The sequence below is a fragment of the Carcharhinus amblyrhynchos genome, chromosome 14, assembly GCF_965287045.1.
Source record: "Carcharhinus amblyrhynchos chromosome 14, sCarAmb.v2.hapA, whole genome shotgun sequence".
NCBI classification, from domain to species: Eukaryota; Metazoa; Chordata; class Chondrichthyes; order Carcharhiniformes; family Carcharhinidae; genus Carcharhinus; species Carcharhinus amblyrhynchos.
Window position 1 is genome coordinate 59,461,472 of NC_137337.1, and position 14,630 is coordinate 59,476,101.

The 14,630-nt window shown below is 44.3% G+C and overlaps 1 protein-coding gene across 1 annotated transcript in view; it reads left to right on the forward strand.

Moving 5' to 3' along the window:
• The window catches only part of znf106a (zinc finger protein 106a), a 62,611-nt gene that overhangs the window by 4,641 nt on the left and 43,340 nt on the right, over window positions 1–14,630 (forward strand). The window contains exon 3 of the mRNA XM_080202958.1: window positions 7,503–7,703. Coding sequence (XP_080059084.1) covers window positions 7,503–7,703 — 201 coding nt within the window. The remainder of the gene's footprint in view (window positions 1–7,502; window positions 7,704–14,630) is intronic.

Below are 14,630 nucleotides of genomic sequence, written 5' to 3' on the forward strand. Positions count from 1 at the left end.
GACTGATAGCCAAGTTCCGCACACACAAGGACGGTCTCAACAAGGATCTTGGGTTCATGTCGCACTATCTGTAATCCCCATGACTTGCCTGAGTTTGCAAAGCCTCACTTATGGTACTGTCTGGAGACAATACACATCTCTTTAACCTGTGATCAGTGCTCCTTCCACTCACATTGTCGGCCACTTTAAGACTTGAACAGCAAGTTAGGTGTAAGGATTCGCATTCTAATCTGTGAACTGTCTGTCCTTCATATGCTCTGTCTCTCCATTCACCTGACGAAGAGACTAACCCCAAAAGCTTATGAGTTTACTATCAGACAAATCAGTTGGACTTAAACGTGGTGTTGTCAGACTTTTTACTGTGCAAACTCCATGCAGACAGTGACCCAAGCCAGGAATCAAATCCAGGTCCCTGGAGCTGTGAAACAGTTGTGCTAACCACTGTGCTACCGTGCCGCCCAGAAGTGTGAGGTTATGCACTTTGGAAGGAGGAAAGGAGGCATAGACTTATTTTCTAAATGTGAAAATGCTTAGGAAACCTGAAACACAAAGGGACTGGGAGTCATTGTTCAAGATTCCCTTAAGGTTAACATACAGGTTCAGTCAGCAGTTAAGAAGGCAAATGTTAGCATTCATGTCAAGAGGGCTAGCGTATGAGAGCAGGGATGTACTTCTGAGGTTGTATAAGACTGTGGTCAGACCCCATTTGGAGTATTGTGAGCAGGATGTAGAGATGGATGTACTGGCCTTGGAAAGGGTCCAGAGGAGGTGTACAAGAATGATCCCTGGAATGAAGGGCTTGTGGTATTTGGAATGGTTGACCGCTCTGGGTCTGTACTCACTGGAGTTGAGAAGGTTGGTGGGGGGGATCTTACTGAAACTTGCAGGATACTGCGAGGCCTGGATAGAGTGGGCATGGAGTGGATGTTTCCACTAGTAGGAAAAACTAGAACCAGAGGGCACAACCTCAGGCTAAAGGGACAATCTTTTAAAACAGAGTTGAGGAGGGATTTCTTCAGCCAGAGAGTGGTGAATCTGTGGAACTCTTTGCCCCAGAAGGCTGTGGAGACCAAGACATTGAGTGTCTTTAAGACAGGTTCTTGATTGATAAGGAGATCAGGGTTGTGGGGAAAAGGCAGGAGAATGGGGATGAGAAAAATATCAACCATGATTGAATTAATAGTGGCGCAGACTTGATAGGCTGTGCGGCCTAATTTTGCTCTGATGTATTATGATTTTATAATCTTTATGTAGTGGCAACAGAGAGGGGGGCTCAGCAATGCAGGGATCCTGAGAGTTACTGAAACACCTCAATAGATGTAATGTCTACAGTTTTAGTTGTGGTTCAGTGCTAACACACTTACTCTGTGAATTCAAGTCTCATTTCGGAGACAAGCATGCTGTCTAAGGAACCCACTGTAGGAGGTGCAGTCTTTACACTAAGCCAATTTACTTAAGCCCCATTTAAAAAAAATCTGGTCAGCCAATTGATATAGAAGCAGTGGAATCAATGGTGAGGAGCTGTCCACCAACATCAATGAGATAATGCATCTGTTTAAATGCTGTCAGTTGAGTGACAAGTGTTGCCCAAGATACTGGGGAGAGCTTACCATTCTTCTTTAAATAGTGCTATGGGATCCAGTATGTCCATCTGAGAATGTAACAGTACCTCTGTTTCATTTGTCCCCCTTTCCTACAATCTTTCCCTCAATTATCCAATTCCTTTTCTGAAAGTTATTATTGAATCTGCTTTTAGGCAGTACATTCCAGGTCACAACTCTATAAAATAATATTTTCCTCCTGTCTCCTCTGGTTGTTTGGCCACTTAGCTTTAACATATCTCACCTGACAGTGCAGCACAGCCTCAGTACAGGAATGTTGGCCAACATTATGGACTTGAGTCTCTGGAGTAGTTGGGCTTGAACCTTCATCCTTTGTGAGATGAGAATGATACCAATTCTAGCATGGGTACCATAGGCTAAACAGATTCTTTCTGAATTGCCTGGGGCATCACAGTCACACGTGGTCCCAAGTCCTCAATTACATTTCTAACAGAAGTGAGCAGGAGCGCTTAGAGTGTTCTTAGAGTGCTGCAGCCAGTTGCGAGGACCCTCACTAACAGCAGATGTGCAGCACAGATAAGGAATGGAATTTGGATCCTCTGGTCTCACCGCATTTGGCTAGAAAAATACCTACTGAAGCATGAAAGGAGCTGAAGCCAAAAGACTTTGACACAAATGGAAAAAAATGTTAAGAATTTAGCAATGAAGTGAGCTGACACAATGAACTTGGCTTTTCTAAAATAACCAATTTAAGACAAGAATTTAGCCTTCGAGTTAAGAATTTTGACAATCAGTTCTGTGGCTGCAATGTTGCCTGCATTTTGTAGGGGGACAGATGGGGTACAAGGATAACTTGGGGGCAGGGTAAGCAGAATACAGATACAAGGAGGCAGCTAGGGTACAAAGATTAAGGAGGGCAGACGGATGGGATACAGAGGGAGGGGATGTGCAGCGTCCAGAGATACATAGGGGAGCAAACCGGATCAAGCGAAATGGGGTAATGGGGGCAAGCAAGGCATGGAGAAATGGGTGGGTACAGGAGGGTTGCAGAGGTAAAGAACAATTGCTGTAGCAGAATAGACAGGGTAAAAGAATGTGCAGAATGCAGAAGCAGTAAGCAGGCAGAGTTACTGGGGAAGGTGCAGAGGTATGGAATGGGAGTGTGACAGGTTGGGTATCAAATACTGGGTAACAGGATGGAGTGTACAATTGCAGGGTCAGTCTGGCTGTGGAGATTTAGTGGGGTATCGGGCAGAGCACAGAAATATGGGGTTAAGACAAGTGGGATATGAAGTGGTAAAATTGGATTCAGAGATGTGCGGCAAAATTGGGTACGGAGTTACAGGTGTGATACAAAGGTATATTGATGAGGGAACAGGAAGGGTAGAGAGGTACAGTGGTGACAGGACAGGTGATGAGGGCATCCAGAGATACTGGGGTACAGAAATGCATGGTGTCAGATAAAATACAGAGGTACCTAGGATTACAAAATATCCATTGAAGTAGTTGATCAGCCATGATTGTATTAAATAGCAGAGCAGGTTCAATGGGCTGAAAGTCTCTGTCACAGATCCAGGACATTTGGGCCAACCAATCCATGCAGGTTTTATTCTGCACTCAAGTCACTTGATCTTTTTCTCCTCTAAATCTGTCACTGTCGTCATCCTTATGCCTTTCCAGACTCTGGGGGTTTTAACCTGCGTATAGATTGATTGACTCAAGTCGGATACAGTGGACTTGAGGAAGTGTTCTTAGAATGCTGTCGGGATAGTTTCCTTGAACAGTTGTTACGGAACCTACGAGGGAGCGAGTTATCTTAGATCTGGTACTGTGTAACGAGGCAGGTAGAATTAGAGATCTTCTTGTGAGGGATCGTTTTGGGACGAGTGATCACAATATGGTTGAATTTCTCTCACAGTTGGAGGGTGAGAAAGTAGGGTTCCAAACCAGTGTCCTCTGCTTGAACAGAGGGAAGTATGATGAGATGAGGGCAGAATTGGCTAATGTAGACCGGGGTTGCAGACTGGTTGGTAGGACCTGAGGAACAGTGGAAGATTTTTAAGGAGATCTTTTTCAGTACGCAGCAAAAATATATTCCGGTGATAAAGAAGGACTGTAAGAAAAGGGATAACCAGCCATGGATAACAAAGGAAATAAAGGAGAGTATTAAATTAAAAACCGATGCGTACAGAGCAGCTAAAAATAGTGGGGAATTAGAAGATTGGGAAAGATTTAAAAAACAACAAAGAATGACTAAGAAAGCGATAAAGAAAGGAAATATAGAGTATGAAACTAAATTAGCTCTAAATATAAAAAATGATAGTAAAAGTTTTTACAAATATATAAAGAAGAAGAGAGTGGCTAGAGTGAATGTTGGACCCTTGGAGGACAAGAGGGGAGATTTAATGGTGGGAAATGAGGAAATGGCTGAGACTTTAAGTAAGTTTTTTGTGTCAGTCTTCACGGTGGAGGACACAAATAGCTTACCGAATATTAAAGATAGAAGCTTGGTAGGAGATGAGGTCCTTAATACAATTACTGTTACTAAAGAGGTAGTGCTTGGTAGACTAATGGGACTGAAGGTAGACAAGTCCCCGGGACTGGATGGAATGCATCCCAGGGTTCTGAAAGAAATGGCTGAAGTAATAGCAGATGCGTTAGTAGTTACTTATCAAAATTCGCTGGACTCTGGGGAAGTGCTGGCGGATTGGAAAACAGCTACTGTTACGCCGCTGTTTAAAAAAGGTAGCAGACAAAAGGTGGGTAACTACAGGCCGGTTAGCTTAATGTCCGTAGTTGGGAAAATGCATCCATCATTAATGAAGAATCCATCACTAATGAAGAAATAGCAGGGCACCTAGAAAAGAACGGTTCGATCAAGCAGACGCAGCATGGATTCGTGAAGGGGAAGTCATGTTTGACGAATATTTACTGGATATTTATGAAGATGTGACTAGTGCGGTAGACAGAGGGAAACCAGTGGATGTGGTGTTTTTAGATTTCTAGAAGGCATTCAAAAAGGTGCCTCATAAAAGGTTGCTGCAGAAAGTTAGGGTACACAGAGTTGGGGGTAAAGTGTTAGCGTGGATTGAGGATTGGCTATCTAACAGGAAGCCAAGAGTTGGAATAAATGGGTGCTTTTCCGGTTGGCAGTTGGTGACTAGTGGCGTGCCGCAGGGATCGGTGCTGGGACCTCAACTGTTTGCCATATACATAGACGATCTGGAGGAGGGGGTTAAGTGCAGGGTAACAAAGTTTGCTGTTGACACGAAGATGAGTGGGAAAATGAATTATGTGGAGGACGCGGAAAGTCTGCAGAGAGATCTGGATAGGCTGAGTGAGTGGGCGAGGACCTGGCAGATGGAGTATAATGTTAGCAAATGTGAGGTTATCCACTTTGGTAGAAATAATAGTAGGAAGGAATATTGTTTAAAGGGTGAAAAGTTGCAGCATGCTACTGTGCAGAGGGACCTGGGGGTCCTTGTACACGAATCGCAAAAACTCAGTCTGCAGGTGCAGCAAGTGATCAAGAAGATGAAAGGAATGTTGGCCTTTATCGTGAGGGGGATAGAATATAAAAGCAGGGAGGTCTTGCTGCAACTGCACAAGGCACTGGTGAGGCCGCAACTGGAGTACTATGTGCAGTTTTGGTCCCCTTATTTGCAAAAGGATATATTGGCCTTGGACGGAGTACAGAGAAGGTTCACCAGGCTGATACCGGAGACGAGGGGGTTAGCTTATGAGGAGAGATTGAGTAGATTGGGCCTGTACTCATTGGAGTTTAGAAGGCTGAGGGGGGATCTTATTGAGACTTACAAGATAATGAAGGGGCTAGATAGGGTAGAGGTAGAGAGATTCTTTCCACCTAGAAAGGAAACCAGGACTAGAGGGCACAGCCTCAAAATAAGGCGGGGGGGGGCGCAGTTTAGAACAGAGTTGAGGAGAACTTCTTCTCTTAGAGGGGTGGTGAATCTCTGGAATTCTCTGCCCATTGAAGTGGTGGAGGCTACCTTGTTGAATATGTTTAAGTCATGGGTAGATAGAATTCTGATTGATAAGGGAATTAAGGGTTATGGGAAGCAGGCAGGTAAGTGGAACTGATCCACTTCAGATCAGCCATGATCTTATTGAATGGCGGGGTAGGCTGGAAGGGCTAGATGGCCTACTCCTGCTCCTATTTCTTATGTTCTTATATTCTCCCCTTAACTGCGTCTTCATTATTTGCTTCACTCACTTCTTGTGGTAAGGAGTTCCACATTCTCACCACTCTCAGTGAATTTCTAATGAATTCCCAGTTGGATTTCTTGATGACTCTTTTATTAAAATGCTGTTCCATTGGAACCGTGCATCAATTTAAAGATCTCTAGCTCATTCCTCAGCCTATTTGTTAAGGGAGAAGTGGCCCAGCTTGATACCTCCATATTTCTGGTATTATCCTGGTAAATTTTCTCTGCTCCTCTATATTGTTTTAATAATATGGCAACCAGAATGGCACACAGTTTTCATAGGTATCAACTAATCAAAGTTTGATGCAGGTTTGGCATAATTTTCCTGTTTTTCAATTATATCTTTCTAGAAATAAAGCCTAGTGCTTATTTTGCTTGTTAGGGCCTTTCTAACCAATGGCACAACTTTTAGTGCTTGGTGTATTTGTTTTTTGCAGTCCCTTTATTCCTCCACCTTCCAATGAGGGACCACCTACCAAAATATACCACCTCACGTTTTATTACATTTATTTGACTAATCTTCAAGTTTAATTTGTTGCAACCCTCCTCAGTATCGACTATTCGCTCACCTTTGAAAATTTGGTGAAATCCACAAATTTAGAAATTGTATTTTGATTCCAAAGTTGAAATTATTAATGTAAATTGTGAAGAACAGTGGACCCAACATTGATGCACCGCTTCCCACCACCTGCCATGCTAAATAATCAGACTTTATTGACACACTCAGCTTTCCATCTTGAACAGGGGAGGGGAATGGAATCAGGTTGCATGCAGGGGGACAGGTGATGGGACAGAGGTCAGCAGGATGGGAGGGTGGGGTCAGTGGGAAGGCTAGGTGTCAGCAGGCAGGCTAGGCAATGGGACAGGGTCGACATGGAGACAGTTGCGGGAGGGTGGGGAACAGCGGTGCTGGGTGGTTTGGATGAAAGAGGAAAATGTTAAGCGGGGGGACAGAGGTTGGTGAGGGGCAGAAAGGAGTCAGATAGATGGGGGCAGGCTCGACAAGTGGATACAGTAACGGTCCAGCTGGAATCAATAGAGGTGCCTACCCGATGTGTTAACAGTTGGAAGCCCCATGTGCTGTGCCCTTTTTTAAAAAAATACTCTCCTCAAGGCAGCAAATGTGTGCTGTTTTAAGGAAGGAATTGCAGTGAGTACAGCAGATGTTAACAACTTTCATGATTGGTGTTGCCTACCATCTCTGGTTCCCCAAATAAAGCAGTATTTTATACTACACATCCAGGCAGCTGTCGTAAGACCTGTCCTCTCAGGATTCCAGGCAACATTGCTAAACTGGGCTGGCTTCAGTTACAGACCAACTATTGGTGGCAGCTCCCTAAAGTTGGAATTAGCAGAGGACATGATTAAATAAAGAAACAGTTGCCAGGGCTGCCTCACACCAGCTGACCTGACGTTATCTGCTTGGACTGCCTGCTGAACATGTGCTTGAAGTCCTGAGTGACTTTCATTCTTCCTGCTCTGTCAGGGGAGTGCAGTCACCTCGGTGCAGGGGAAGGCAGCAGAAGCATGCCTGCTGCAGCCATCAAAAATAAATGTTAAGTTAAAGGAGCCGGGGATGGTGTAACCACCCCCTGATACCCTGCACCCTCCTCCCCAACACCCTGTACCTTTCTCCCCCCTGCTCCTACACTCCAGCTCATTCTAAAATGCCTGTTGGTACGATTCAGTCTCCACTGTCTCCCTCTTTCGACAGGGACTGCAAACATGAATGCCGAATCTGCAGGGTGACTGTGGTGGGCCTCTCGGCCTATGCTAAGCACATCTCCAGCCAGCTCCATAAAGAGAAGGTGGACACCCAGGAGAGGGAAGAGAACCAGAAGGATGATGGAAAAGATGAGGAATATTTTGATAAGGAGCTTGTTCAACTGATCCGACAGCGAAAGGAACAAAAAGGGTAAGCCTGCTGCTCGCTTGGAAAGCTCAAGATCATCAGCTGCAGCTGTAGCAGAGAGGTGCACTGGTAATTGAGAAAGCATTCAATAACAGTATAAAGTTACAGAGAAGTGTATGTGGCTGGCTGAGGGGCATTTGGAATTCCTCAGGCTGTTTTAAGAAACAGTTCACTAAGTAGATATTGTTAAATAATCTGCTTATTTGCTTGTCGTTGATGTATTGTGTGCTACTGATGTGGTAGTAAATGGGACAGGTTTTGTTGGACTAGTTGCGTATCATTCTCATTTACACATGAGTATGATTAATGCAGCAGTGACAGATATAACTAATGTAACCAAGGCTGATAGTTAAAGTGAGGGACTTTGAGCATGCATGCAGCAATGCTGCCATTTCCTCAGGCTCAACATCACCCCACTGTCCGCCCTCAAAAGGAGTGTTCCTTTTAAACAGTACTTTGAAAATTACTTAAGGGTCTCCCAATGCTTCAGCATTGAAAGCTTTGAAATGCGCCCCCTTGGCTTTATTCAAATAATTTTGAAAATGGTCTGAGCAGAAATTGCTAGAAGCTAGAAAGAAAATATTCCAGCAGTCCAGCTGACTTAACAGTCCTGATATACTCTGGGGAAATTAGATCCTGGTTACAGCACATTCTCAGACAGCACAATCCAAATTCAGCTCACCAAATCAGGATTTTGGCAGTGGCTGAGGCCTTGAAGTTTTGTTTCGGTTCTTTCTTGAGCATTAGAAATGTCACTTACAATGACAGAGCCTGGGAGGTGGTCTTTTCCTCAAAGGGATTTGGGGTGGGGAGGGGTTGAATTTTAAGCTTCATCTCTTACTGAAATGAGACTGTTTGCTTGTAGTTGAGTAAAACAGTGAGTCTCAAATCCAACTAATGGAAGACTAAGGAATGCTCCAAGTTGAGCCATGAATACGTGGAACAGTAGAAAGGTTAAAGCTGGTAACTTACAAATTATTGTTCAAAATTAATTCAGTCTATGAAGGGGATGCAGGGACTTTTTAACAAGGAGTAGTATGCATTGGTCAGAATGCTTTTAAGGCAATGTTTATTACATATTACAGGCAAAATCAACTTACTCCTTAGCTCACTAGAGCGTGGGTCAGTCTGCTCTGCAAGCAGAAAATAGAAGTTCTGAAAGAATTAGCAGTTGGCACTGCTGCTTCATAGCACCAGAGACCCAGGTTCAATTCCAGCCTTGGGTCACTGATTGGGGCTTGAACGTTCCTGTCATGTCTGCGTGGGTTTCCTCCAGATGCTCCAGTTTCCTCCCATACTTGTGCAGGTTAGGTGGTTTGGTCATGTTAAATTGCTTCTTAGTGTCCCAAGATGTGGAGGTTAGGGGGATTAGTAGGGTAAATGCTTGGGGTTACAGGGACGGGACTGGTGGTGGGCCTGGGTGGAATGCTTTTTTGAAGAGTCAGTGCAGACCCAATGGGCCAAATAGCAGCCACCTATACTGTAGGGGTGCTATGGTTCTAATACATGAGATTGCAAGAGGTTTGCAGAGAATGTTATTATTAAAGTTCCCTGTTCGCCTTGTCATATGACTAGATTCTGGTTAGTAAAGGTAATCTCTGATTCTAGGAGGATCTAAACCAGAGAAAATATATAGTGTAAGAACAAGAGCACAGTGGGTTAGCACTGCTGCCTCACAGCTCCAGGGATTCTCGAATTGGGTCACTGTCTGTGTGGAGTTTGCATGTTTTCCCCATGTCTGCGTGGGTTTCCTCCAGGTTCTCCAGTTTCCTCCCACACTCCAAAGATGTGCGGGTTAGGCTGATTGGCCATGTTAAATTGCCCCTTAATGTCACGGGATGTGTACATTAGAGGGATTAGCAGGGTAAATACGTGGGGCTTCGGGTCTGGGTGGAATTGTTGTTGGTGCAGACTGGATGGGCTGAATAGTCTCCTTCTGCACTGTCGGATTTCTATGATAGATTTACATGGCACCTTTAACATAATAAAACATCCTAGAATGTTTCCCAGATGTATTATTAAACAAAACCTGACACTGATTCATGTGAGATGTCAGGACAGGCCTGGTCAAAGACATAGATTTTAAGGATCACCTTAGAGGAGGAGAGAGTGTTGGAGGGCTTCAGGGAAGGAATTTCAGAACTTAATACCTAGACAGCTGAAGGTGATTGCAGAACTGTGAAAATTAAAGATAGGCAAGAGGCCATGACAACACAGATTGTATGGGGTTGGGGGACAGGCAAGGCTATGGAGAGATCTCAAAAGGAGGATGAGAATTTTAAAATTGAAGTGTTGCCAGACTGAGAACCATTATAGGTCAACAAGCATAAAGGTGATGGATGTTTTGAAAGAGCTCATGCTTATCTTAAGTGCAAGTGGGAGGGCAGCCAATAAAACATTGGTATAAAAACAGAAAATGCTGGAAAATCTCAGCAGGTTTGACAGCATCTGTCGAGAGAGAATAGAGCCAATGTTTCGAGTCTAGATGATCATTCATCAGAGCATGCATGTAATCAAGTCCAGAGATAGCAATGGCATGGATGAGGATTTTAACCTGGTGTTGTGAGACTTCTTACTATGTTTACCCCAATCCAATGCCGGCATCTCCATGTCATGAGGGTTTTAGCAGCAGATGAACTGAAGCAGAGAGACTGATAGATGATGTTACAGAAGTGGAAGTAGGTGGTCACAGTATTGGAGCAGATAAAGGATTCAAAACCCAGTTTGAGTGAAAAAAAGGCCACAGTTGCAAATGGTTTGGTTCAACGTTAAGCAAGTGTCAGAACAAAGAACAAACAAAGAACAACCCAGCACGGGAAACAGGCCCTTCGGCCCAACGAGCCCGCGCCGCCACATCGCCCTACACCTATTCTATCCTGCATGTCTATGAATGGGACCCTACTCAGTCAGATTCAGGGAAGAAATAGTGTCAATTTGGTGGAAACCAATTAGCCTAAGAGCACATCTTTGGGGTGTGGGAGGAAACCGGAGCGCCCGGAGGAAACCCACGCAACCACAGGGAGAATGCGCAAACTCCCACAGACACAGGCCCAAATCCATGTATCTGCACAGCTAGCAGTGCTAGTCACTGAGCTGTTGTGGAGCCCGTCTATCGGTCCAGGATCAAGCACACACACCGACATGAAGTACTAGGCCACTCCTGGACTTCCAAGAGCAGCCCACGCACAACCCGCCGTGTGCATGCCCCTCGCTTGACACGAGGTGGACCTCCACCTGTGGAATAAAGACAAAACATATTAGTCATACAGCCTGCCCTTCCGGTGTCTCCCGAGGTTTAACCCTATTTAATAGCCCCTACCATATCCCTCCATTCTCGTTTCACTCATATGCCTATCTAACTGCATCTTAAACGAGTCCAACGTGCCTGCCTCCACCACCCTACTCGGTAGCGCATTCCAGACCCCCACAACTCTCTGTGTAAAGAACCTTCCTCTTACCACCAAATTATACCTCCCCCCCCTCACCCTTAAGTGATGACCTCTTGTGTTCGTACCCAGTCTAGGGAGCAGTCTCTCACTATTAACTCTATCTATTCCCTTCAGTATATTATATACCTCTATCATGTCCCCTCTCAATCTCCTTCTTTCCAAGGAGAATAGCCCCAGCCTCTTCAGTCTCTCCTCGTAACCCAGTCCCCCCATGCCAGGCAACATCCTGGTAAACCTCCTCTGCACCCTTTCCAGAGACTCCACGTCCTTCCGGTAATAAGGTGACCAGAACTGGACGCAGTACTCCAAATGCGGTCTAACCAACGTTCTGTATAACTGAAGCATTAGACGGCAGCTTTTATACTCTAAGCCCCTTCCTATAAAGGCTAACATCCCATAAGCCTTCCTAACAACGTTCTCCACTTGTGACACAAAGAACGAAGGATAGAGTTGGTGAAAAGGTAATGGAATTTGTGGGGGCACTGAAATCAATAGCATTGATCCTTCCAGTATTTACTTGGCGATTTCTACTCATCCAATTTCATCATTTGCTTTGGGTACTATCTGCTTTAGACCATAACACTATAAGATATAGGAGCAGAATTAGGCCACTCGGCCCATCAAGCCTGCTCCACCATTCAATCATGGCTGATATTTTTCTCATCCCCATTCTCCTGCCTTTTCCCCATAACCCTTAATCCCTTTATCAATCAAGAACCTATTTCTGTCTTAAAGACACTCAATGATCTGGCCTCCCCAGCCTTCTGCAGCAAAGAGATTCACCACTCTGGCTGAAAAAAATTATTCCTCATCTCTATTTTAAAGGATCGTCCCTTTAGCCTGAGATTGTGCCTCTGGTTCTAGTTTTTCTTACTAGTGGAAACATCCTCTCCACATCCGCTCTATCCAAGCCTCGCAGTATCCTGTAAGTTTCAATAAGATCCCTCCTTTCCTTCTAAACTCCAACGAGTACAGACCCAGCATCCTCAACCATTCCAAATATGACAAGCTCTTCCAGGGATCATTCTTGTGAACCTCCTGTGGATCCTTTCCAAGGCCAGCACATCCTTCCTTAGATATGGGACCCAAAACTGTTCACAATACTCCAACTGGTGTCTGACCAGAGCATTATAAGCTTCAGAAGTACATCCCTGCTCTTGTATTATAGTCCTCTCCATATGAATGCTAACACTGCATTTGCTTTCCTAACTGTTGACTGAACCTGCACGTTACCTTTCACAGAATCTTAAGCAATGACTCCCAGTCCCTTTGTGTTTCTGATTTCCTAAGCATTTTCACATTTAGAAAATAGTCTATGCTTCCATTCCTCTTTCCAATAACCTCACACTTTTCCACATTGTATTCCATCTGATACTTCTTTGCCCACTCTCCTACCTGTCCAAATCCTTCTGCAGCCCCCCTGCTTCCTCAATACTGTCTATTTTTCTGCATATCTTTGTATCATCTGCAAACTTAGCAACAGTGCATTCTGTTCTTTCTTCAAATCGTTAATGTATATTGTGAAAGTTTGTGGTCCCAGCACTGATCCCTGAGGCACACCACTAGTAACTGGCTGCCATCCTGAGAAAGACCCCTTTATCCCCACTCTCTGCCATCTGCCAGTCAGCCAACTCTCTATCCATTGCCAGGATCCTACCCTTAACACCATGGGCACTTAACTTATTTAACAGGCTCTTGTGCGGCATCTTGTCAAAGGCCTTCTGGAAATCTAAATAAATCATGTCCACTGGCTCTCCTTTATCTAACTTCCTTGTTACCACCTCAAAGAACTCTAACAGATTTGTCAGACATGACCTCTCCTTAACAAAGCCGTGCTGACTCAGTCCTACTTTATCATGCACTTTCAAGTACTCTGTGATCTCATTTTTAATAATTAACTCTAAAATCTTGCCAATGATTGAAGTTAGGCTAACCAGCCTATAACGTCCTGTCTGCTGTCTCCCACCCTTCTTAAACAATAGTGTTGCATTAGCTACTTTCTAGTCCTCCGGTACCCTCCCTGCCTCCAGTGATTCCTGAAAGATCACCATCAATGCCTCCACAATTTCCTCAGCTATTTCTTTTAGAATCCTGGGGTGTAATCCATCCAGTCCAGGTAATTTATCCACCTTCAGATCTTTCTGTTTCTTAGTGATGGCCACTACACTCACCTATGCCCCCTAACTCTCCTGGAGCTCTGGCATCCCACTTGTGTCTTCCACCATGAAGACTGATGCAAAGAAACTATTCAGTTCCACTGCCATTGCTTTGTTTCCTATTATTACTTCTCCAGCTTCATTTTCCAGTGGTCCAATAGCTATTTTTGCCTCGCTCTTACCTTTCATATATTTATATATATTTACATCCTTGCGGCTTTTATGCTGCCCTTGACTTCCCTTGTCAGCCATGGATGCCTCATGCTCCCCTTAGCATATTTCCTTCTCCTTGGGATGAATTTCTGTTGTGCGTCCCGAATAATTCTCATAAACTCCTGCCCACTGTCTTCCCTGCTAGGCTCCCTTTCCAATCATCGCTGGCCAGCTCCTCCTTCATGTCTTTGTAGTTACCTTTATTTAATTGTAATATCATTACATCTGATTCCAGTATCTCCCTCTCAGATTGCAGAGTAAGTTCTATCATATTGTGGCCACTGCTCCCTCAAGGTTCCGTAATCAAGTCTGCCTCATTACACATCACAAAATCCAGAATTGCCTGTTCCCTGGTAGGCTCTGTCACAAGTTACTCCAAAAACCACCTCTTAGACATTTCACAAATTCCTTTTCTTGGGATCCACCACCTACCTGATTTTCCCAGTCCACCTGCATATTGAAGTCCTCTGTAATTATTGCAATATTGCCTTTTTTATATGCCTTTTCTATCTCCTGATTTATTTTCTGCCCCATATCCTGACTACTGCTAGGGGGCCTACACATAACTCCCATCAGGGTCTTTTTACCTTTACGATTCCTCAACTCTACCCATATAAATTCTATGCCTTCTGATCCTATATCACTTCTTGCTATCAATTTAACTTTATTCCTCATTAACAGTGTAACCCCGCCGCTTTTGCCCATCTGTCTGTCCTTCCCTTAGGACACGTATCCTTGAATATTTAGGCCCCATCCCAAATCCCCTTGCAGCCATGTCTCTGCGATGCTCACAACATTATACCGGCCAATTTCAATGAATGCAACAAGCTCATTTTCCTTGTTCTGTATACTGCACACATTTAGGTACAACACCTCAGTCCTGCATTGATCATCTCCCATCTCATATTTATCACCTTTTTTGCTCTGCCTGAGGTTAGATTCCTGCCATCTTCTATACTCTCTGTTCTGTTACATGTCTGGAAACTTTACTAACCTCTCCTGAGCCCTCAGCTTCATTAACCTGCTCTTATACCGTACCCTCTCCTTTAACTTTGATTTTCTAATTCTCCATATGACTGAACCCTCCCCCCAACTATTTAGTTTAAAGCCTT